Raw genomic sequence first — 23409 nt, 5'->3', positions numbered from 1 at the left:
TCCGGATTTCAGGGTTATTTCCCTTCGTCGGCGTTCGACAGCCGATGACCTTGGTGAGAGAGAAAAACCTGGCAAATCTTATATCTTCTTTTCCAGTGGCATTCTTCACTGATATTGAAAAGGTGAAAACAAGCAATGTTAATTCTCTAAATGAAGTATTAACAGTAACTGCACGATAAAGTGTAGTATATTGCCACTTAAGTGTGGCTGACCCCTAGGGGTGGGTGTTACTGTTGCTTTTAGCCCCAGGAGGACATCTCCTCCAGCTGGCTTATCGACACACGACTGTGTCCTGTTTGCCAAGGGAGTTATTCATCGGCTGTCGAACGCCGACGAAGGGAAATAACCATCTACGATAAGTCTTGCTAGGTGAAAATCAACTAAAAAAGAAAGCCTTACAATGAAAAAACCCTTATGATGTAAATATGTTCATAATTCAAAAGACGAAATTAATAGGGAAAGTGTGAAGGCTGTTTTGTGTAACATTATTAAGCGTACGTAAATTTTATCCGTCTAATTGGCTATACAAATGCTTGTGCAAAACAAACTTTTTGCGCTGCCTTGATTATACATAGCAGGGTAATTCCTTTTCGCAGGAGGTAGGACGGCAATTTCTGATGAAGCAATTGCTGGCGATCTGTTGCTACACAGTTCTGCCAGAATTCTATCAGATTGGGCAGTAGATGATGATGCACCGTTTTGCATTATGTTCAAAGCAGCTTCTGGAATGTGGTGAATTGCTGCAGTCTGTTGCTGTCTTTTTAAACCGGCTGCTTTCTTTCCCCAGCAAACTCTCTTGTTTGGAGGCATAATCTATATACATATTAAACAGAACAACAAAAGTTATAACAGATGGGAGGGTCGGTAGTTTTCACATTTCAGTGATTTTTCAGATTAACACCCGCACGATTACGTAACCCTAAAACCGTAACTGTAAGACTAACCCTCATCGTAACCCTAAAACCGTAACCCTGACCCAAAAACCATAATCCTAACACCCTAGTGAAAATCGTGCGGGTGTTAATCTGAATAATAATAATGACCTCTGCAGATCAAACTCCCAACCCACAACTAAGTCTTAAGTGTATATATATATATATGGGCAACACACACACACATACACACTAAATAAAAAAAATGACAGGTATTTGTATGTATGTGTGTATTAATGTGTATTCTGTGTCTATATATGGTAGTAAGTAAATGCGTTTTAAGAAATATATTTAAAAAATTCAGTTTGTAAGGAATAAATGTTTGACTGTCGATCATATTTGGAAGAGAATGACAGATATTTGTATGTATGAGTGTGTGAGTTCAAATTCCGCCGAAGTTGACTTTGCCTTTCATCCTTTCGGGGTCTAAAAAATAAGTACCAGTTGAACACAGGGGTCAATATAATCGACTATTCTCCACCTGCCCGAAGCCGCCGTTGTGGGAAAAATTTTAAATAATAATAATAATAGGCATAACTACAGAGTTGTACCCCCCAGACTTTGGAAGGTCATAACTTTCAGAAAAATGAATATTTTTTAATGAAATTTTCTATGCATATAGTATTTACTATGTAGAATACGAATATACAACAATTTCCGGTGAAAGTGTTTTGGAATGGGGGTGGGGGACAATTTTCGGAAATTCCAACGGAGTCCACTTAAATTCTTCTTAACTTCCAGGAAAATTAATATTTTTTCGTGAAATTTTCTACAAATATACCTTGATGTATGTACATTTCGAGCATATAGGAATTCTGAAGGAAACAACTGCAGGTTATTTTTGAGAAGCGTTCCCCACTCGGTGGTGTTTCGGAGCAAGTCGTCCATATTTGTTTCATTTTTCTCTATTATGTGCGTATGTGCATCCGTAGATTTCACCGGAATTTTTTGTATATTCGGATTTTACATAGTAAATACTATATGCATAGAAAATCTTCATTAAAAAATATTTATTTTTCTGAAAGTTATGACCTTCCAAAGTTTGGGGGGGGGGGTTACAACTCTGTAGTTATGCCTAATAATAAATAAATAATAATAATAATGACCTCTGCTGATCAAACTCCCAACCCACAACTAAGTCTTAAGTGTATATATATATGGGCAACACACACACTAAATAAAAAAGATGTTAGTAAGTAAAAGTGTTTTAAAAAAGATTGTTAAATTTTCAGATTAACACCCGTACGATTTTCACTACAGTGTTAGGGTTAGGGTTTGTTAGGGTTAGGTAGGTAATGATGCGGGTGTTAATCTTAAGATTTACGAAAAGAGTTTCAGAAAAAAACTCACAGTTTGTAGGGAATAAATGTTTGTTGATCGTATTTGAGAAAGATGGTGTTAGAAATGGAAAGTAAACTTATAATTCCCACCAATTAGAATGAGGTCATTGGTAACCATAGGTACATATATATGTGTGTATTTACGTATGATTGGTAGTGTGTCTGTTTATTTGACTCTCACTCTCCTTCGTTTGTCTGTCATTACAGTATCGAAATGTCATTTGATACTGAAATAGTTTTTTTTCTCCTTCCTTTCTTTTGTATTTGTTGTTGGATTTTTCGTAAAGGTTCATAAGAGAAAGTAGGAGTTGAAAGGATTTGTATTAGAAAGAGGAAATTTTTGGAGTGAAAAAATGACGCAGTGACCTAACAAATTGTATTTAGAATATTAATTGCGATTGTTTAATCGAAGAAATTTGGAATTGTGTAAATGTATGAATTTTAAACATACACACACACAGAGAAATTTGCCTTTTATAGTATATATATATATATATATATATATATATATATATATATATATATATATATATATATATATATATATATATATATACATATATATATATATATATATATATATATATATATATATATATATATATATATATATATATATATATGTATACATACACACATATACACACACACATATATATATGTATGCATAAATTTATATGGATATTCACGTAATCATCGTCCATCTAGCCTTTCCTCACGTGACCATCTTTCTTTTCCTGCACGGACGTTCAAAGGATTGGATATTTTCTTTCTCTCTTCTGTCTTTTCTCTTTTCAGTGAAAATATTTCTCCCAGCGTTCACCATTTTCCTCTCGTTCTGGTCTAACGACCCTCCAGCTTTGTTTTCATTCGTTTTCCTTGTATGTCTCCACTGTCCTGTTTTCGTTCCCAAATTTGACCCTCCATAAATCCTAAATTTAATTTTGGAATTTATGGGAGCAACTGTCTTTGAAGTCTCATACTGTCATTGAATGCTTGAAATGAGGAGTAGATAAACAGCCGACAACTGCTGAAGGGTCGTTCTCTGTGTTTACTAGTCCTGTTTTCCATTTGTTTTTCTCGTTGTTTGCGTATGTAACTCGTTTGTTTTCTTATTTCATGTTGTTTACACAGTTTGTAACGTCCTGTACCCATATATATATATATATATATATATATATATATATATATATATATATATATATATATATATATATATATATATATATATATATATATATATATATATAATTTAGTCATTATTTACTTTATTTACATTATTTACATTTGATGGATATTTGCCCTCATCTTGTTTGATGACAAATATCCGTCAAATGTAAATAATGTAAATAATGTGCATAATTGCTCATCTCTTAAATATGGAACTGTATAATTTAGTCATATTTTTACTCTTCATCAGGTATCTGGAGGACGTGTATAAATGTGTTTTGATTCCTAACAATAAATGTAAAATGCCGCCTGACTGGCAGAAAAATTACAAACAGTATGCTTGCGGTGAGTAGTAAGTTTTTAAAGCAAAATTTAGAATAGTAATGCGCTAGTGTTTAATGAATACCGTTTAAGAACTTCTCGTTCGTTCAATACTCTATATCACTGTTGTTCAATTTGCAGGACACACAGATACGGGAGAAATGCCTAGCGGCATTTCTTCCGTCTGTTTACGTTCTGAGGTCAAATTCCCCACAGATTGACTTTGTTTTTCATTCTTTAGAGGTCGAGTACTGGGGTCGAAGTCATCGACTGGTTCACACTCTTTCAAAATTGCTGTCCTTATGCTAAAACTAGACAGAATTATAATACATTGTGAATTGTAAGAGATTGCAAAGTATTAAAATTGTTTTTTTATTCAACAATCTATTTTCCTATCGAATTTTATTTGAATATTCCAAAGTAAAAGTCATTCTTTATGAATATTCTGCAGTATAAATGTGATATTTTTATATTTCAGATAATATATATAAATTAGTCTCTTTTCCCCCCCATTATCTGGTTGCTAAAGGGTGTTTGAAAATCTGCGAAAATGCCAAACGGAGTGCAATTAACGTCAGCTGAGGCAGAAAAAATAATAAAATTACTATCTGAAGGAAAAAATACTCAAATAATCAATTGCAAACATATTGACGCGAGATTACCGCACAATTAAGAAGTTTGTTGCAGACGGCAAGATATCCCATGCTCCTCCGAGAAAGACCAAACCCAAAGCCCTTAAACACCAAGTTGAACGAAAACTTAAGAATACCACGGGAAAAATCCACATAAAGTGAGTTGTAAGACTTTTGAGGCTGCTGGCATCAACATTCTGCCGAAAAGCATCAGAAATGCTTATCTAAGAAAGCTTGGTAGTGTCAAAAAGATGGGAATTTCACCTCCCCTTTCGAGAAACTATCAAAAGGTTGTCATCGGTAGAAAAATACATGAAACAAATTTTCCCTGATGTCCCATGGACGGACGAGTGTGGAGCAACATTGGATGGTCCAGACGACTGGGATAAAGGTTGGCTGCTTAGTGGACAAAATAACCAAATTTTTATGAGACAACAAATGGGAGAAGGGGTAATGTTTTGGGCTGGATTTCTTGGGAGCACAATAATAAGTCCTTTCAGAGTTGCACAAGGAGTTAAAATAAATTCTGTAAACAATTGTCAATTTCTTAGTGATAATTTCCTTCCTTGGTATCAAAGTCAATCAGCAGAGAAAAGAGCATCGATTATTTTCATGCAGGACAATGCTCCATCATACGCCTCAAAATATTCTATGAAGTAGTTGAATGATAATGACATTTCGGAATCCAGTATTATGACTTGGCCGCCAAATAATCCTGACCTTAACCCAATAGAGAATTTATGATCCGTCATTAACAGAAAAGCTTATGAGAATGGTAACATTAATGGTAAAACCAGCTTAAATCAATTCGGAGAACAATATCTGATACATGCTATAGAGTACCAATGTAACAACTAGAAAATCTTGTCTCTTTGGTTGACAAGAGACTTCTGGAATTGATTAAAATGAAAGGAGGCCGTATTTGGAGATATTGAATATAATAATTTGCTATATGATTACTATTCAATTTTGTTCAACTTTCTAAAATATCATACAAAGGTATATTGTCTCTCAAATACATGCTGATATGTTCAAATAAGCGTTTATTTAGTTTAAAAATTATCTATTTTACATTTGTAAAACTCATGATGGTCAGTATGTAATCGTTAATTCTTCTTATTTGTCCAATTGTTTTTAACTTGATAATACTGAGAAGTTGTATTTGATACTTTAATTTGCGATACAAATTTCTACGTACTGATGAACACTTTTTTTCATTATTTCCCTTGATTTTTTTCTTACTACACCATTTCTTTGCAAATGCATATTCTTTCTGTTTGCAGTGTAGATTCCTCTTTTTATAGTTGAACAGACAAATCTTTTGAGTAATACAGTTCTACATTTAAGAGATGAGGAATTATGTACATTATGTACATTATTTACAATTGCCGGATATTTGTCCTCATCTTGTTTGTTGTTAACGCAACGTTTCGGTTGATATGCCCTCCAGCCTTCATCAGGTGTTTTGGGGGAAATTTCGAACCTGAGTTCTCATTCCTAAGGCCATATGGCGTAGGGGTTAAGAGCGCGGGCTACTAACCCCAAGATTCCGAGTTCGATTCCAGGCAGTGACCTGAATAATAATAATAATAATAATAATAATAATAATAATAATAATAATAATAATAATAATAATAATAATAATAATAGTATGATTCTGCGAATCAGGTGGTCATATTTTAGGGAGTCAGAAATAAATTGAAGTTGTGTATATCAAATGGAAGAGAGACGTGACAATATTGATGCATGTAACTTAGAAAACCATTCATGGGGTATTTTGGGTAACGTATATTATGTGATTAGTTTGAAAGTAAAGATAATAGTTTATTCAGGAGTTTATTCAGGAGACATTTGGAATTTTCGAAATATTTTCAAACTGGCCGAAGAAATATGTTTTTATTGTTTGACAATAGAACGTCTATTTTAAAATAGTAAGTCTCTTTAACCATATAAGAATATGCTTTCTGGATAGAATAAGTCTACTGAGAAACTTTGTGTTAAGGCTTCTTGCTTCAATGCATTACTATATTTTTTGCAATGTTTTTCCTTTGGTTAGAACTTACTTGTTGAATGTTCAACATGCAAAAGAATGCTTTTAGGAAATTTTGAGGCCATCAAAGGTCAAAGTGTTATAAAATGAAATGAAAAGTCATGACCATTGCTTGTACCATGAAAAAAAAATGTGATGCTATCAAATATCAGTGTGAAGTAAAATATTAATTAGCATTGATTAGGAATTGTATAAGCTGGGAGTGTATAAATTTAATGATTACCATAAGTTTAAGGAACGAATGGCTTTTATTAAAGTATTAAAGTAAGTAAAAAATTCATTAAAAAATTCATTAAAAAGTTCTTCTTCTTCTTCTTCTTCTTCTTCTTCTTCTTCTTCTTCTTCTTCTTCTTCTTCTTCTTCTTCTTCTTCTTCTTCTTCTTCTTCTTCTTCTTCTTCTTCTTCTTCTTCTTCTTCTTCTTCTTCTTCTTCTCCTCCTCCTCCTCCTCCTCCTTCTTCTTCTAACAACTGTTGCTGTTGTTTAGCTCCAGGCCAGTACTTTTGGGGAGTAAGCAAGTACAATATTTCTTTTACTGAAAGGATGTTGCTAGGAAAGTGTTCAAATTAAGTTGTATTTCTGCGTGAATTTATAATAATTTATATCAATTACAGAAAATTCTTGTTATGACATTAAAAAACAAAATTCGTTTAGTATGACAGATGAAGAGAAATGCAAGTAAGTAATTTTTGTTATGTAAGTACATTGATATGTTTAATGCAATATTATATGATAAATAGTCATCAGTAAAACATGGAAAATATGTTAGTAAATTAGGTGTGAATAAAATATTAGTGTTCTATTTTAGATGATGAAATTTAGCTTCTCGATGTATTAGTTATGTATTACGCTAGATTTTTGGGAAAATAACTGTTACATATCATTGACATGAACACGAACCCAATAAAATATTGATATTACAAAAGTGAAGATTAATAACTATCATCAACCATAGAAGGGCCTATTCTTTTCAGAAAATATTCACTTAACAAAATGTTCTTCTAACTTGCACTTCTTGCTAAGTTAAGATAATTAAGAGTCAGTAGAAACATTTTTCAAATAGATTGCAGTGGTGAGAAAACATTGGAATCTAGTTTGCTTCTATAATGCACTGTGTAATGGTATAATTTCCCAATGGCAGTTATTGTACTTCATCCAGGACTTATTTTCTAAAGAAATCTGTTTACCTGTGGTCGAAGTGTTCCCCAAATAAACTAACATCATATTTTATAGGAATTAATTTTTATTTTTCAATTTATCTAACAATTATCTCAATATATTAAATATTTCATTGAGATATTATCATCAGCATATCAGAACAGTGGGGGTGATTAAATTTGTAAAAAAATAATAGATCACTAAACCTAAAGACATTCAGTATTTAATTTTGTCTTGATACATGATGAGTTAAGATACTGTTGTGAATGGCATTTCGTTTTCACTTCTCTGAAAGTTGATAAAATAAATACAAGTCTTGTCCTGGAACGAAATATATCAGGTATGGTGTCCTAAAATTATTTGGTTTTAAATAAATATACGATATTATTTTCCTCTTGCCAATTTTGGTTGAAATGGTAAGTTTACATGATTTTTAAAATTATAAATCCTATTTTTGCACGCTTATTCTATTCACTGTAAACAAGAATATTAACTTCTGGAATAAGCACAAAGTCATTAATATTTCGGGCTAAAGTACAGTTGTATCAATCAACCCTACTACATGTCAAGTACTTATCAGATCTAGAAAGAGCTAAGTTGAACATGGATAGATTTAGATTATATCCATAAATACAGTCAGTTCCTTTGTTCTCAGCATTACAATTTATTCCGATCTTTTGCAAGAGAAAATGTTAAATTCTTACTTTAATTGCAATATATTTTTTAGCGAATTGAACCACCATAAGTCAGAATTAGACAGAGCTAATTGTAATATTCCAAAGGACATAGAAAAAGAATACAAGTCTTTAAAATGTGGTAAGCTTCTCATCATTTAAATAATTCGGTACTTCTATTTGATGATTGGGCAATTGATGTCTTGCATTCACTTCCTTAAGAAACAAATCTCTCATTCTGATTAGAGAACTTACTTTATAATAATCTTCAGCCAACATCATTATGATCATATAACTTTAGTTATTTTGAGCCTACATAGCACTTGTTCAAATGTACCAATTTAAAAGCTCATATTTCCACAAGATTCAATTAATATGCTCAGAAAGTGTTTTGAAAGATGAAGTGAGAGGACATACAAAATAATACAAAATCTATTTTGAATATATATCCTAGACAACATGATGTGTCTCTCAATAACTAAAACTTTAAACATATTAATGACATTTCAATACAGACTGCAAATCATGCCCTGTTAATCAACAGCATTCTGCTTATCATTAAGAACAAAATAAGTAACTAATATAGAAGACGGGAAATTTTGTAACTTCTGCAGGATCTGAACACCTCATGTACTATAAACAATATAGCTATAGTTACACACTACAGGAATATGGCATCACAACTTTTGAACAATGAAATCAGTACACTTAAATTAAGTGACTACAATGGAATATCAGTGGCCTGTTAACATGGACCTCAATTCACACAGTATTCAGAATATTCCATTATACATATCTAATATGGAAGATCGGAAAAGTTGTAAAACAGTCTATAGGATTCAAACATCACATCTACAGTTAACTATATAGTTAGCTTTGGTGCAGCTAACAACTATAACAGTGATATTACAATATTTCACCCACCCAAATTTGTAGACTTAAATTAAGTAGCTGCAATGATATACTAATGATCTTTCTATGAAGATTTTAATCCACACTGTAGTCAAGATATAGTACAAATCACATATCTAAGCCATAAAGAACATACAGTGAGTCAGGTGATTTCATAAGAGCTCATTATGGCCCATTTGTTCAAGTTGTTATCATTAATTTCATTATTGCTTTCGTTATTGACACAAATTGTCAAGCTCTTAAAATAGTTAATGTTACAAGTATAGAATCAATACTTATCGAACATCAACCTACTCTTTAAATAAGGAAGAACGATCATTTAACCTTGACACAACATATTTCTGAATATATTTCACTGAGTTGGAATAAGGTTTGTACCATTTTTCCTTTCGTGGAATTTAGGCACATGACTTCGTTTCTCATATGACAGAAGTATGGAATATATAAAGAGAAAAACAACTAGTTTTAAATCTCTGAGTGAGAAATATGGAGTAACAACACCTAACAGTAAAGTCTATTTGCCAACACAATGACGTAGTCCTACGCAGGACGATGTTACTACTGCTTAGCCCCAGGAAAACATCTTTTCCAGCTGACTATCGACACTTGGTTTGTGTCCGTTATCATGAGCAAGGGAGTTTATTGCTCCCTTTGTAGCCTTAATGATACCTGTAGACCAATGGTTTTTGGATTATTTTCCTTCTTCAGTACAGGACAATCACCGGCTAGAGATGGCAGCTACTCGACCTTGCTCATAGTATATACTTTTAAAGTTACACACAGGCGCTGATCTCGTAAAGAGAAAAACAACTAGTTTTAAACCTCTGAGCGAGAAATATGTAGTAGCAATACGAAACAGTTAAGTCTATTTGCCAACACAATGTGGTAGTCCTACACAGCCGGTGATTGTTCTGTACCGAAGAAGAGAAATAACCCAGAAACCATTGGTCAACATGTATCACTAAGGCTAGAAAGGGAGCAATAAACTCTCTTGCTCATGGTATACGGATAGAGACCATGTGTCGGTAGCCAGCTGGAAAAAAATGTATTCCCTGGGCTAAACAGTAGTAACATCGATCTGTGTAGAACTGCTACATTGTGTTTGTAAATAAACTTTACTATATATGTATTTTATGAAAGATGACATTTCAACACAGGTTTTTATACAACTACTGTGTGGATAACTTATTTTATGTTAAAAGTGAAAAAAGAGGAAAATAAGATACAGTTTTGGAATTTTCCTCTCTTTTACTCCCAAAAAGGAACCCCCCCCCCAAAAAAAAACAAAACAAACATGATCTGTGCAGTTTATGGTGATGGTGCTATAGATGAGAGGATTGCTTATAAGAAGTGGTACACTAGGTTTAGGAATGAACATTTTGCACCGAAGAAGGGAAATAATCCAGCCTGCCTACAAATTTTTGATGATCAAACTCAAATATTGATAAAAAACGTCAGGGTTGCATAGCATAGGACATCATAGATACTCTATGTATGTCATATGTGCATTATAAGGCATTTAAATTCACTTATTTATTTGCTTTGCTTTGACGTTCAGGTGTCTCAAATTTAATAGGAACAAATTTAATGGACTGCATTTTCATCTGTGATTCTCTGCTGAAGTCGAACAGGAAGAAGTTCATTTTTGAAAAGAACAATCCCAGGTGATATAAAATTGTTTACAACCATGCAAAGCGAAAAAAGTCCTGGAGAAAATGAAACGAATCACAATTAAAATCCGGTCAGCATTTGAAGGTGATGCTTTATATTTGATGTGATAAGAGGGCATTGTGTATTGCGAGCTCCTTCTGTAAAAGTCAGATGTTGAATTCAGACAATTATTGTTCCTATTTAGATTGATGAAAGAAATCAATTGATGAAATTGGCCATTCAGTTGGGAATTGTCTTACTTTATTGTTAAACCCTATGTTTTCTTGCAGACCTGGTAGAAATTCGTGTCCTACCACACCCACCATACTCAGCTAACCTTGTACCTTTGGATTACCATTTATTTTGATCCCTGAAAAATTCAGTTGATAAGGAAAACTTAATTATTTGGAAAGCTGTATAAAACCACTTAAAACATTTCATGACCCAGACAGATGTCAAGTTCCGGAAGGATGGGATCATAAACCTACATCCAATATGATAAAAAGTAGTGGGACAAAATAGGACATATGTGGTTGAATCATCATCATCATCATCATCATCATCATCTATCATCATCATCATCATCATCATCATCTATCATCATCGTCATCATTGTCATCATCAGTATTTAACGTCTGCCTTCCAAGTCGAGTGAGATTGGTTTCCAAGAAACCATGGAACTGCTTTCAAAAATATGTTTTTTTGTGATAGAAGTTCATTATTCAACATCAGAATGGATTGTTGGAGCTCAATAAAAAATTAAGAGGATGATTTTATCACCTACGCCGGAGTAGTCAACCGTACGAGCGAAAGTTTCAAACTCCAGGATCTCACTCAGGATATGTTCAAATCACTTATCTTCGTGCAAGGACTTATAGCACCTAAAGATAGAAAAATTCGGGCAAGGTGTCTCTCGAAAATGGAGCAAGTAAACCAGAATTTATCTCTACAGACCATCGCAGAAGAATGTCAGACAACGGTAAATCTTAATCGTGATGTGAAAAAAATACAAGAGAAAGACTGTAAAAATTCAAATGGGTTGTCCGGGGAGCACAATAAAAAAAGTGTCAGGCCCCAATCCGTGTTATTATTATGGAGGCTCATGCTGCAAAAACAATTGTCCGTTTAGAAACAAAGTGGTGCTAAAGTTGTTAGAAGCTGGGACACAGGAGTTCTCATTGCAGAACAAAACTACGAGGCTCAAACACAAAAAGTTTTAAGGTGTTTTCAACGGACAGTGATTGCGACGGAAAAAAAAAAAAAAAAAAAATCGTGCACGTAAGAATAATGTGAATACCAAATTACAGTTAGACACAGGTAGTGACATCTCGATTATAGATGCGGATACTTGGAGAAAAAAACTGGTAAACTGAGATTACGTAAAATAGTGAAAATATGTGTGGTGTAACGGGCGATAAATTACCTTTTGTGGGCAAAACATGTATCGACGCCACATTTCGAGGAGAAACACGCGAAGCAAGATTATTCGTTGTGGATAATTTAATCAATCTGTTTGACACAGCTTGGTTAGAACTATTAAATTTATGGCACCTTCCCATAAATGTTTACTGCAATAACATAAATGGTTGTCTCGTTAAAACCAAGTCTTCGGAAGAACTGAAAGAAAAAATGAAAAAAATGTTCCTGCAAGTGTTATCAGAGAATTTAGGTCTATTTCCAAGTAAGTGAAAACGCTGTACCTGTATTTAAAGCAAATAGAAAAGTACCGTTCGCAGCAATTGAAACCGTATGTGAAGAGTTGGACAGACTCTACAAGAGTGGAGAATTTAAAAGGTTGATTACTCGAAGTGGGCGGCACCCGCGGTATGTTAAAAAAGGATTAGCCTATGTGCCGATTTCTCTACAGGACTGAAAGACTGCCTAAAAACATACTACCATCCACTCCCGACAAATTAAAAAGAAGGCCCTAGCAATTATTTTTGCAGTTAATAAATTTCATAGGTTTCTGCATGACAAACGTTTTTTATTGCAAACAGATCATAAATCTTTGCTGCCGATTTATGGGTCTACAAAAAGGGTTACCGACTCATACTGTGAGCCACATGCAACGTTGGGGAAAAATATAACTTAATTATAATTTCAAAATGCAATACATTCCATCCATCGAAAAAAGTCGGTCATGCGAACTGCGTTTCGAGATTAATTTCAAAAAATATGAAACTACTAGAAGAGACTATAGCTGCACTCCAGGCAGAAAGTGAAATTAAGTGTTATGACGAACATTATCCAAGAACTACCAGTGACGACACAGTGTACAAGAATGAAAGCTGTAGGTGATGTGTATATTACGAAAATAAAAGAAGCTTTAAAAAATAAACAGAATAAAAATACAGGTGCCAGTAGTTTTTCAATTTGCGATATTCTGATGTATGCCCAAAAGTGGTGGTTCTAACCACATTACAAAGAGGTGTATTACAGCAATTTCGCAGCGGACATCCAGGAATGTCAAGGATGGAGGCTCTGATGAGGAGTTATGTCTGTTGGCCATCTACGGACCGAGGTATCAAAAACTTGGTAAGAACGTGCCGAGGTTGCGCGCTCGTGGTCAAAGCCCCGCCAGTAAAATATTAGTCGCGGCCAGAGACGGAGAACCCATGGTCTAAATTACACATTGACTATGCCGGACCGGTAGACAGCGTTTACTACCTAATCATAGTAGATAGCTGTACTAAGTGGTCGGAGGTTTGCAGATGCTATAGACCAACCTCTAAGACAACTATAAAGTTCTTATACGAATTGTTTGCGCGATACGGTGTCCCTGACACGCTAGTTTCAGACAATGGAACGCAGTTCTCTGGGTATGAATTCAAGAACTTCTGTAAAAGGCATGCAATAAAGCATATTTTCACTCCACCCTACCACACGAGGTCAAACGGGCAGGCAGAAAGATTTGTGGACGCCTTTAAGAGAGCGTTAAGAGAGGCGAAGAATGAATTAAGTAACGACGAAGCACTGACAAATTTCTTAACAATATATAGAGTGACCTCCAATCCAAGTACAAATTCAAGGAATTTTCCTGCAGAATTGATGTTCGCAAGAAGAATAAAATCCATTTTTGATAAGCCATTACCAGAGAAAAAAAAGACGTAAAAGAAATACGAAAGAGCCAATGAAATACACTGAGATAAATGATAAAGTGCATTTCAAAACCTATAGAAACTGTAAAGAATGTTGGGAAGATGGTTTTGTTACCAGAAAAATTGGAAGTATGATATATCTAATATTCACACACGGTGAACATAAGAAACATATAAACCAACTTAGGAAGAGGCATACCCAAGAACAGGAAGAAATTCTCGTGAAGGTGTTCTGTGAAGTATTCCATGTACGGGTACCAAAAGTAATAGAGTCCCGTAGAACCAGCATGAGAAAAAGAAGACAGACGGAACACCTTGAGATAATGTCTAAGCGAAAGAGATACTAATAAATATGTAAATAAATAAATAAATAAATAAGTAAATAAATAAGTAAATAGGCGCAGGAGTGGCTGCGTGGTAAGTAGCTTGCTTACCAACCACACGGTTCCGGGTTCATTCCCACTTCATGTCACCTAGGGCAAGTGTCTTCTACTATAGCCTCGGGCCGACCAATGCCTTGTGAGTGGATTTGGTAGACGGAAACTGAAAGAAGCCCATCGTATATATGTATGTATATATATGTATATATATGTATATATGTGTGTGTGTGTGTGTGTGTCTGTCCCCCCAACATCACTTGGCAACCGAAATTTTAAAAGGGGAGATGTTGTGCGAAAGTACGAGGCCCCATGGCGAGAATGGACTGGACCACAACATATAAATAGTAGCGGTCCGAGTACAACGACAAGACGTGTAGAGCTATCAGCATAATCAATTATTAAGATTGTTCCGTCCTTTTCTCTTAACAAGGAAGGGAGGAAAGTTTTTTCTGCATTATAGCCATACTGAAAGAAACAGTATAGAAGACACGCGCGAAAGGGATTGCGAGAGGTACCTTTATTTCCAGCCAAGGTCTAGTCACTTACTTAAGTATCACCTTAATAGTAAGATCAGGTTAGAAAACAGATACCTGACGCAAAGCACATTTCGTAAAAGATGGCAGAATGTGGAAATACAGTTAAGGATGAATGGAGCTGGCATCTAACCGGAATAGAAAGAAACGTCAGTCAACGATGGTGGGCCTATGAGCCCAGGTAACTTTCACGTGACATGTGTAAATATTTATTTACAATTTTGTTAATCTTTAAATCGACATTTTTAAAATCGAAATTAATTTTTAATCGGAATTTAAAAAAAAAGGCAAACACGAACTCTCTATGTTTTGTCTGTCCTTGTACTGGCCCCTCTTCGTTATGCCCAGTGTGGCAAAGTTCGTGCTAGTTCCACAGTTCGTGTGTTGTTAGTTCAAAGCTGGAGTGCAAATCTTACAGTTCGAGTTAGCGCGTTGGATTGTTGGTTCCTAACAGCATGTTGTTACGTTCCGTGTGGTTACTGCCGTTTGTTTCGATTATATTGTTATTACACTGTTGCAGTGTATTCATTTATCCAGACGGATATAACAGCTAGACTGAAACATGAATAATTAAATAACCAATTTGCTTAACGTGATGAAACTGGAACTTAAAACTATTCTCAGTTGCTGCAAATAAAATAAAATAAGGTATTGGCCAGGTTTTGTACTCAAACAAAAGAGTATACTTTAGGATGTAACATCGATGTCGTTTTGAGGTGTATAACAATTATGTATTACAAGGGAAATGGACTAATATTACTATCAAATCCACAGTTTCAACTTGCCAGAAGCCTATCTTATTTTCTAGGGTTTTCATAACTTAAAACCAAAGAAAAAAAAAAAATTTCTGATTTGGAGGAAATTGTTCCTATTGTAGAGTAAAGTAGTGTTGCTACTGTTGCAATTTTAATTTAATTTCCTCCTGTGCTGTTCATTTCAATGTACAATGTAAATATTCTCTGGAAATATAGAGATATCAGAATTTTACCATTTTTATCTTTAAAATATTTCTGTTATTGTTTGTACAGTTTTATCATTTGTTTCATTCTAACAAACATGTTATTTCTATATTTTTTGCAATATATGCAGACATTCGTTGCAACAAAGCCAGACAGTGCTCCATAACGATACAAGATTATAGTACAAAGGAAATTTGCAAGTAGATATTTCAATTATTATTATTATTATTATTATTATTATTATTATTCAGTAGTTTTATTTTTATAACGTGCTTTCACTTCACTACCGAGCGCAGCTCTGTGCGCCTTGGGTATGTGCTGTGGTTTGCTGTCACAGCACATACCCAAGGTATTATTATTATAAGATATTTAAAAGGAGATCAGCTAACAGGAGTAACCTTGTCTACATTATAGGAATAAAATCCTCATTGCTGGACAGTCCCAATCAGCTCAGGTTGTGCAACTGCTGTAGCAATTTATAATATCACTTGAATTAAATACACTGAACATCGGCTAATTTCCTGCAAAGTACACTCCAAAATTGAAGCTGTGTAGTTCTTCAATCATTTGTTTAAAGACAGATTAATATGAATAAAAGTGAAATCAGTGTCCATATCTCCTTCCCATCTACCTGTACTGGATAATCAGGGAATTTAGAGGTGAAGCTAATAAGGTTAATGAATAGCTTGAACTTTCAAATGTTAGTAGCAGTAGGGAAAATTTGAGGAGAGAATCTGTTTACATACTCAAAGAGAACGTGCAATTTAATAGTTTAATTGCCAAGGTGTAGGAAGTAAAATTGAATCAAGGACAAAATAAATATGATAAATTTGGCTTTAGAGGTATTTCAAAGCACATCCTCCAGATTGAGTAAGAAACAAAATTGAAATACCGTTAAGCATTTCGCCCAGCGTGCTAAGTTTCTTATTTCTTTACTGCCCACAAGGGGCTACACACAGAGGGGACAAACAAGGATAGACAAATGGATTAAGTCGATTATATCGACCCCAGTGGGTAACTGGTACTTATTTAACCGACCCCGAAAGGATGAAAGGCAAAGTCGACCTTGGCGGAATTTGAACTCAGAACGTAGCGGCAGACGAAATACCAATTTCTTTATTGCCCACGGGGGGCTAAACATAGAATGGTACAAAACAACTGATTGGGATCAGTAATGCGAATGGTTTACATAAAATATGACTTTAAAAATTACATAAAATATAAAAAATCGAATGATATTAACAGTACGTTAGACAACACAAATGAAGCGATGATCAGGCCACGCTCCGACCCCACAAGCCCCGATCTATCACTAGCACCCTTTTTTTTTCCTTTTTTTCCGTCTATTCACACGGTTCCTTGCACGCACAACACTCGTGCAACATGCTTCCATCTCTTTTGGAACGTACACTCCGACAGACATCTCCTCTCCAGCCACACTTTCCTTTTCAAATAAAAAGTAAAAAATGAACGTAAATTGTGGCCAGAGATAAAGTTGCCTGTCTTAATTCCTTTTATCCTAGTCTTCCATACTGCCTCTTTCGCTATTGCTACAACCGTGAGAAAACAATTCTTACCTTCGTTTGTTAAAACTCCCGGTGGGTCAATTTTTATAATTGACTCAGTCGACAGCTGTACTCTTCCTTCGCCGGACAACAAGTGTTCAGCATAAACCCACGTTTCAGATATCTTCGGACACTGAACAATAGCGTGAGGGACGGTTTCCCTGTCTCTCCCGCATCTTGGACAGGCCGGCGACTGACGCTTACCGTGTCTTGCAAGCTTATCCCAAACCCTCCTCCCCGGCACCCGTCATCAACCCTATCGCACCACCGACTCCTTCATCTGCATTTCTACCAACATCCTCTATTGCAGGAGTTTTCAAACTTTTTGACTTGCGGACCCCTTTATATTTCAAGCTTTACCTTAGGGACCCCCTTATAAACGCTTATGAAATTTATACATAAATATTTGCTTAAAATAACATATCTTTACATTTATTTATTTAACAGTATTTAACAAATAGGTTTATTGTCAATTATACACACAGGATTTTTTTGTACATACTTAGTGAGAAGGATGTGCTTGGCTTTGCACAAACTCTCAATTCTTGGAGATATTAATGACAAAGTCACTTTCTGGAGCAAGTCTGGATCTGTATTTGTTTTTCAGATTGGCCAGTGCCGAAAATCCTGCCTCGCATAAATATGTTGTTGCAAACGGTAGCAAAATCTTAACTGCCTTTCGAGATAACAATGGATACTCGGAGGCTACAGTAAGCCAGAATTTCGAAAGTGGTTGCTGCATAAAACTGATTTTAAAAGTTCTGTCGCATGAAATTTCAGCCAGTTCTTCCAGTTCATTTCCTGTGAGCATGTCATCAGCTATTTCAACATTAAACGATTAAACGGATTTCTGATCCAGTCAAAATTTTCAATACTATCTGGAACATTTTTCGAGAAATATTTGTCAAAATGTTCGCCTAGTGATATTAAATGTCGTTTAATATCTACAATTACTAAATCAACATTAACCGAACCATTGTTACTGAGATATTCGTCCAGTGTAGGGAACATATCTAAAGTTTTCTTACTAACTTTTGTAGTCCATATATCCAGTTTTTTCTTGAAGGCTTCTATTTTGTCACGACTAAATAAAATATTTGAATCTCTTCCTTGTAGAGATAAATTCAGTTCATTAAGTTTGTTGAATATACCTGCCAGATAAGCAACTTTGCAAAGCCAAATTTTATCAGCCATTATCGAAGCCAGTTCAGCATTATAATCACACAAAAACATCAACAGTTCTTCACTAAGTTCAGATAAATGCTGAATTGTTTTACCTCGTGAAGAGCCATCTTACCTCTGTATGAAGCAACAGACTTGAATGTTCAGCCTCCATCTCACCACAGAGTATTGCAAAGAAACGACTATACAGTGGTCTTGTTTTAATGAAATTTATCACTTTTGTACAACATAACAAAACTTCGGACAAAGAAGCATCCATTTTTTTGACAACCAGAGCTTCTCGATGAATCGTGCAATGTGTTGCAGTGATGTTAGGTGCTACTTTCTTAATATATCCCACAACACCCGAGTGAATACCGGTCATTGATGCCGCCCCATCTGTACATATGCCAATACACTGGCTCCATAACAAGCCTGATTGAAAAAGAAAAGAGTCCAATACTTTGAAAACTTCCTCCCCAGTTGTTCTAGTGGGCATAGGATAGCAAAATAGAGAATCTTCAAGCATTACACTTTCCCAACAATATCGCACATACACCGTAAGTTGAGATTCACTGGTAATATCTGTGCTTTCATCAAGTTGTAATGCAAAAAAGCTTGTTTTCACTGTCAATTAACTGAGATTTTATATCTTTTGACATATCTTCTATTCTTCGCGCAATTGTGTTGTCTGACAGTGGCACAGCTTTCAATTTCGCAGCACATTTTCCATCCAAAACTGCCTCATACATGTCTATTGCGCAGGGCAATACAAGTTCTTCAGCAATATTATGGGCCTTCTTAACACGAGCTACTCTAAGTGCCACTAAATAAGATGCCAATAGTAGTTTATTTGATGTTATTGACATTTTAAAAGTTGTTGTCTCTTTTAAATATGCATCCTTTTTTCTTTCAAAAAAATCTTTTGGCTTTGTGGCAAATTGAGGATGTAGTGTTGTTAAATGTCGCTGTAATTTAGCTGGTTTCAAGGCTTCATTCGACAACAGCTTATGACAAAGTAAACACTGTGGTCTGTTAGCATTAGACACACTTTCAATGAATCCAAATCGAATATACTCCACGTCGTATTTTCTTAATTTATTTTTCTGAACAATCTCTTCTGTCTCTGTATCAGATTCTGAGTTGATTTCATCATGAGCTTTCCATTTCAAAAATTTATCCATGAGTAATGCTTGCACCCTGAAAATTTGAACGTGAAGCTCTTGCATGTGTAAAATAATTTTCGTATAAATAACGTTGACGTATAATGGGCGATAATGTAGGTTTTATGCCATTTAGGAGCATTAATAAATAAAAATCAGATATTCAGACACTGAAAATTTATAATTTGAACTTCACTGGATGTGTAAATTAACAAAGTGTATTTAACAATTACGTGACAGTACCTGTGTGCTTCTTTGGATCTGACTAAACAGTCTTAACTCAGCAAATACTTTAACGCAAAAATCACAAATTCCCACTTTTCTTATGTCATGAACCATAATTAATGTGAATGGAATTCCTGACACGCAATCAGTGCTCAAGTCAGAACTTAATTATTTTAATCGATGGGACTTTTAGGATATATTACAAGATTATTTACCTGTTATTTCATGCGCTTACATTTACAAAATATAAGAAAAAAGATTTCGATTTAAAAACATATATAAAATCAGATTGCCCATAAAAAGTATTTGCTGCCCACGGACCCCTGTCTTGTCCTTGCGGACCCCCTGTGATCCGCGGACCACAGTTTGAAAACCCCTGCTCTATTGCATCTCCTGCTCTCTCTGCCATTCTCTGTACATCGGACAAACGGGGCGCCACCTGGCCGACCGATTCGCGGAACACCTCCGAGACAACCGCCTTGGCAATGATACCCCGGTGTCACGCCATTTCCGCTCTACCGGTCACTCCTCGCAGCAACACCTGTCCGTGTTTGGATTGTCCTTGCACAGGGGCCATCCGGACTCCTGTTTGCACCGTGAACAGGGATTAATCTTCTCTCTTCGCTCCTTTGTGCCACATGGGCTCAACTCTCCCCCCCTCTTCATCTAATCCCCTCCCTTTACCTATCTGCCTCTCCCCCCTCTCCCCTTCCTCCAACTTCCTCCCACCAACCTCTCCTCTCCTCTCCTCTCCTCTCCTCCTCTTCTGCTCTGACTCCTACTTCTCTTTACTTCTCTTCACTCCTACTTCTCTTCACCCCTACTCTTTCTCTCTTCTCTCTTCTCTCTTACTTTCTCTCTCTCTTACTCTATTTCTCTCTCCTCTCATACCTATTTCCCCCTTCTCTCATACCCACCTTCTCCTTCCCCCTTCATCGTCAACACCCCCTCATAAGCCCATCCCACCCTTACACACTCCTACCCCACCTTCCCATTCCTTCCCATCCCACCCCTCAGACACTATCCCATCCCTTACACCCCATCCTTTACACTCCACCTCTACACCCTCTCCCACATACTCCACCCCTACCCCTAACCCCTACCTACCCCACCTACCCCCAACCTTTGCCTACCCACATACCCCGCCTACCCCCAACCTTTGCCTACCCACATACCCCTACCCACCCTCAGCCTAACCCACACCCCACCCATGTTTCCCCCACAATCACCTCCCCCCACCTCCCAACACCTTCACATCACACCATGCTACACCATATCATACAACAAAACACATCACAACATACCACCACGCACACACCAGCACTGACTAATTCCCATCCCCACATTTTCACACCTTCACACCTACATACACACATGCATATGTTAAAGTCACCAGCATTCCCTCACACACAGGCACCTTCGTTTTGGGATCACTACTTCTTTGTTATCTCCCCTTCTTAACTCTCCTGTATGATCCTTCTGTCTGGCTTTCGCCATGATAGATCACTGACCACTACACATAGTTTGTTTCTCTCCTTGTTTCTTTCAGTGTTCCTTTCTGTTGAAGAGCGTAGGCTCGAAACGTTAAAGACTTTCTCTATTCCCGAGCGTTATACTTATACATCCATTTGTTGTTTACACCACCTGTCTTCGTCTGTTGTTTTTTCGTGAATTCTCCTATATATATATATATATATATATATATATATATACACACACACACATTTACACACCGACTTATTTATACCCACAGACACAGAACACATATATGTATATATATATACTCATACATGTGTGAGTGTGTAAACATATATATCTGTGTGTGCATGCATGTATAAATTATAAGGCACCAAAAGAGAATGACTCTCCCCAGGCACAACAAAATTAGTGATATAGATTTCAAAATATCTGTGGTTTTTTTCTATAGGTATTACTAGTAAAATATTATCATGCAAGATTGAGTCAGCTTCTTCCTCAACTGGATTTGTGCAGGTAGACGGTAAAAGCTATGAACATTTTGGGAGTTCGATGACCCTGACTACAAATATCTTAAAATCAGAGCAGTTCACGAATGGTGATAATAAAGCGTATTTGCGCGCTGCGGAGAGTTTGGTGAAAGATAATAAAGCTATAGGAAATAGATTAAATGAATATCGAATATGGACACTTTGACATATTTTATACTTAATCATTTGAATTCAAATTAACGTAGAGAATAGTTGAGAAGAGCAGAGCTGTTTAAATCAATGATTCATAGAGGTTTTGAAGAATAAAGTAAATTCTCAGCTGACAAAATATTTCGTTAAAATTGCACGAGTTGGATAATGGTACAACAAGTGTAAATGCTTTGATATAAATATCAGTACATATCAAGTGCGTATTAAAATATGTATATTTTTATTGTTGGATTACATTCAAGATGTATTTCATAATCAACTGTTTCTATATTCATATTTACTACAAACTCATTTCTATTAAGTAAAAAGTGACTGGCGATAATGTATTAAAAGCTTGTCAAAAATTTAGTTGCAATAATTGTTTACTTTTGGCTAACATGTTTAGATTTACTATATTGCAGAACACTGTCACTTCAATTTAAATGTAACGAAAATGCTAAATGTCCTACACCACAGAATTTACGTGATACATACGCTCTTTATGGGTGTGGTAAGTATTACCTTTTTCATTGATAGCTTTTATATCTCCACTAAAATATCGTTTAATAATTGTAAACGTATTTAAAATTGAATTCTATTTTCCCCGTCCCTAGAAAGAAATAAAATCCAAATAAGTGAAGACGGACGATATCCGCTAAGCATTTTGCTCGGTGTTGCAACGATTCTGTCAGCTCGCCGCCCTAAGACAATTGTATATTAAAATAATACATGTATCTTTAAATCTTTATTTTACTTGTTCCATTTATTGCACTATGGTTATTCTGGAGCAATGGCTTCAAGAATGTTAGTCGAACGAATCGACCTCAGTACTTATCTTTAAAGCCTGGTACTTACACAGAAACACAGGACCGACTTCTTTCTGTTTCCTTCTACCAAATTCACTCACAAGTCTTTGGTCTACCCGAGGCTATAGCGGAATTGCTACGCAGTGGGACTAAATGCGGAATCTTGTGGTTGGGAAGTAAACTTCTTATCACACAACCACACCTGCTCCCCCCCACACGCACACACATTGTATGTATGTATACATACATATGTGCGTGTATGTGTGTGTGTGTGTGGGGGGGGGGGGTTGAATATCTTGTCGCCAATAATGTTATGATAACGTTGGTGTGTGAACAAGGGTGTAGGAATAGTATTAGCCAAATAAATATTTGGATATGGTTATCTAGACTAACCTTTCGCAGGATTAATATGTTCATGCAGAACGTACTCCGTATTACGCCAAACGTAGATACGTTATTAAACTAACACAGTAATCCAATACGAACGATCAACACTGATGACTGTCAACTGCCAACAGTTCAGTTT

General features: G+C 35.6%; 2 protein-coding genes and 1 long non-coding RNA gene across 3 annotated transcripts in view; 1 reads left to right on the top strand and 2 right to left on the bottom strand.

Moving 5' to 3' along the window:
- The window catches only part of LOC128248134 (uncharacterized), a 73835-nt gene that overhangs the window by 25561 nt on the left and 24865 nt on the right, over positions 1 to 23409 (top strand). The window contains exons 2-6 of the mRNA XM_089354039.1: positions 3693 to 3787; positions 7058 to 7121; positions 8329 to 8417; positions 15938 to 16007; positions 22500 to 22588. Coding sequence (XP_089210165.1) covers positions 3745 to 3787; positions 7058 to 7121; positions 8329 to 8417; positions 15938 to 16007; positions 22500 to 22588 — 355 coding nt within the window. The 5' untranslated portion in view covers positions 3693 to 3744. The remainder of the gene's footprint in view (positions 1 to 3692; positions 3788 to 7057; positions 7122 to 8328; positions 8418 to 15937; positions 16008 to 22499; positions 22589 to 23409) is intronic.
- On the bottom strand, positions 10888 to 15921 carry LOC149135257 (uncharacterized). Its single transcript, XR_016242312.1, has 2 exons — positions 14370 to 15921; positions 10888 to 12454 (listed from the first exon to the last, which is right to left on the bottom strand). It is a non-coding gene; the product is annotated as an uncharacterized LOC149135257 (long non-coding RNA).
- Positions 19019 to 20691, bottom strand: LOC149135256 (protein ZBED11-like). Its single transcript, XM_089353281.1, has one exon. The coding sequence runs from the start codon at positions 19760 to 19762 to the stop codon at positions 19130 to 19132; it is 633 nt and encodes a 210-aa protein (XP_089209407.1). The 5' UTR covers positions 19763 to 20691; the 3' UTR covers positions 19019 to 19129.

The sequence above is a fragment of the Octopus bimaculoides genome, chromosome 6, assembly GCF_046866305.1.
Source record: "Octopus bimaculoides isolate indiv1 chromosome 6, ASM4686630v1, whole genome shotgun sequence".
Lineage (NCBI taxonomy): Eukaryota > Metazoa > Mollusca > Cephalopoda > Octopoda > Octopodidae > Octopus > Octopus bimaculoides.
This window is presented reverse-complemented; position numbering and strand designations above follow the sequence as displayed.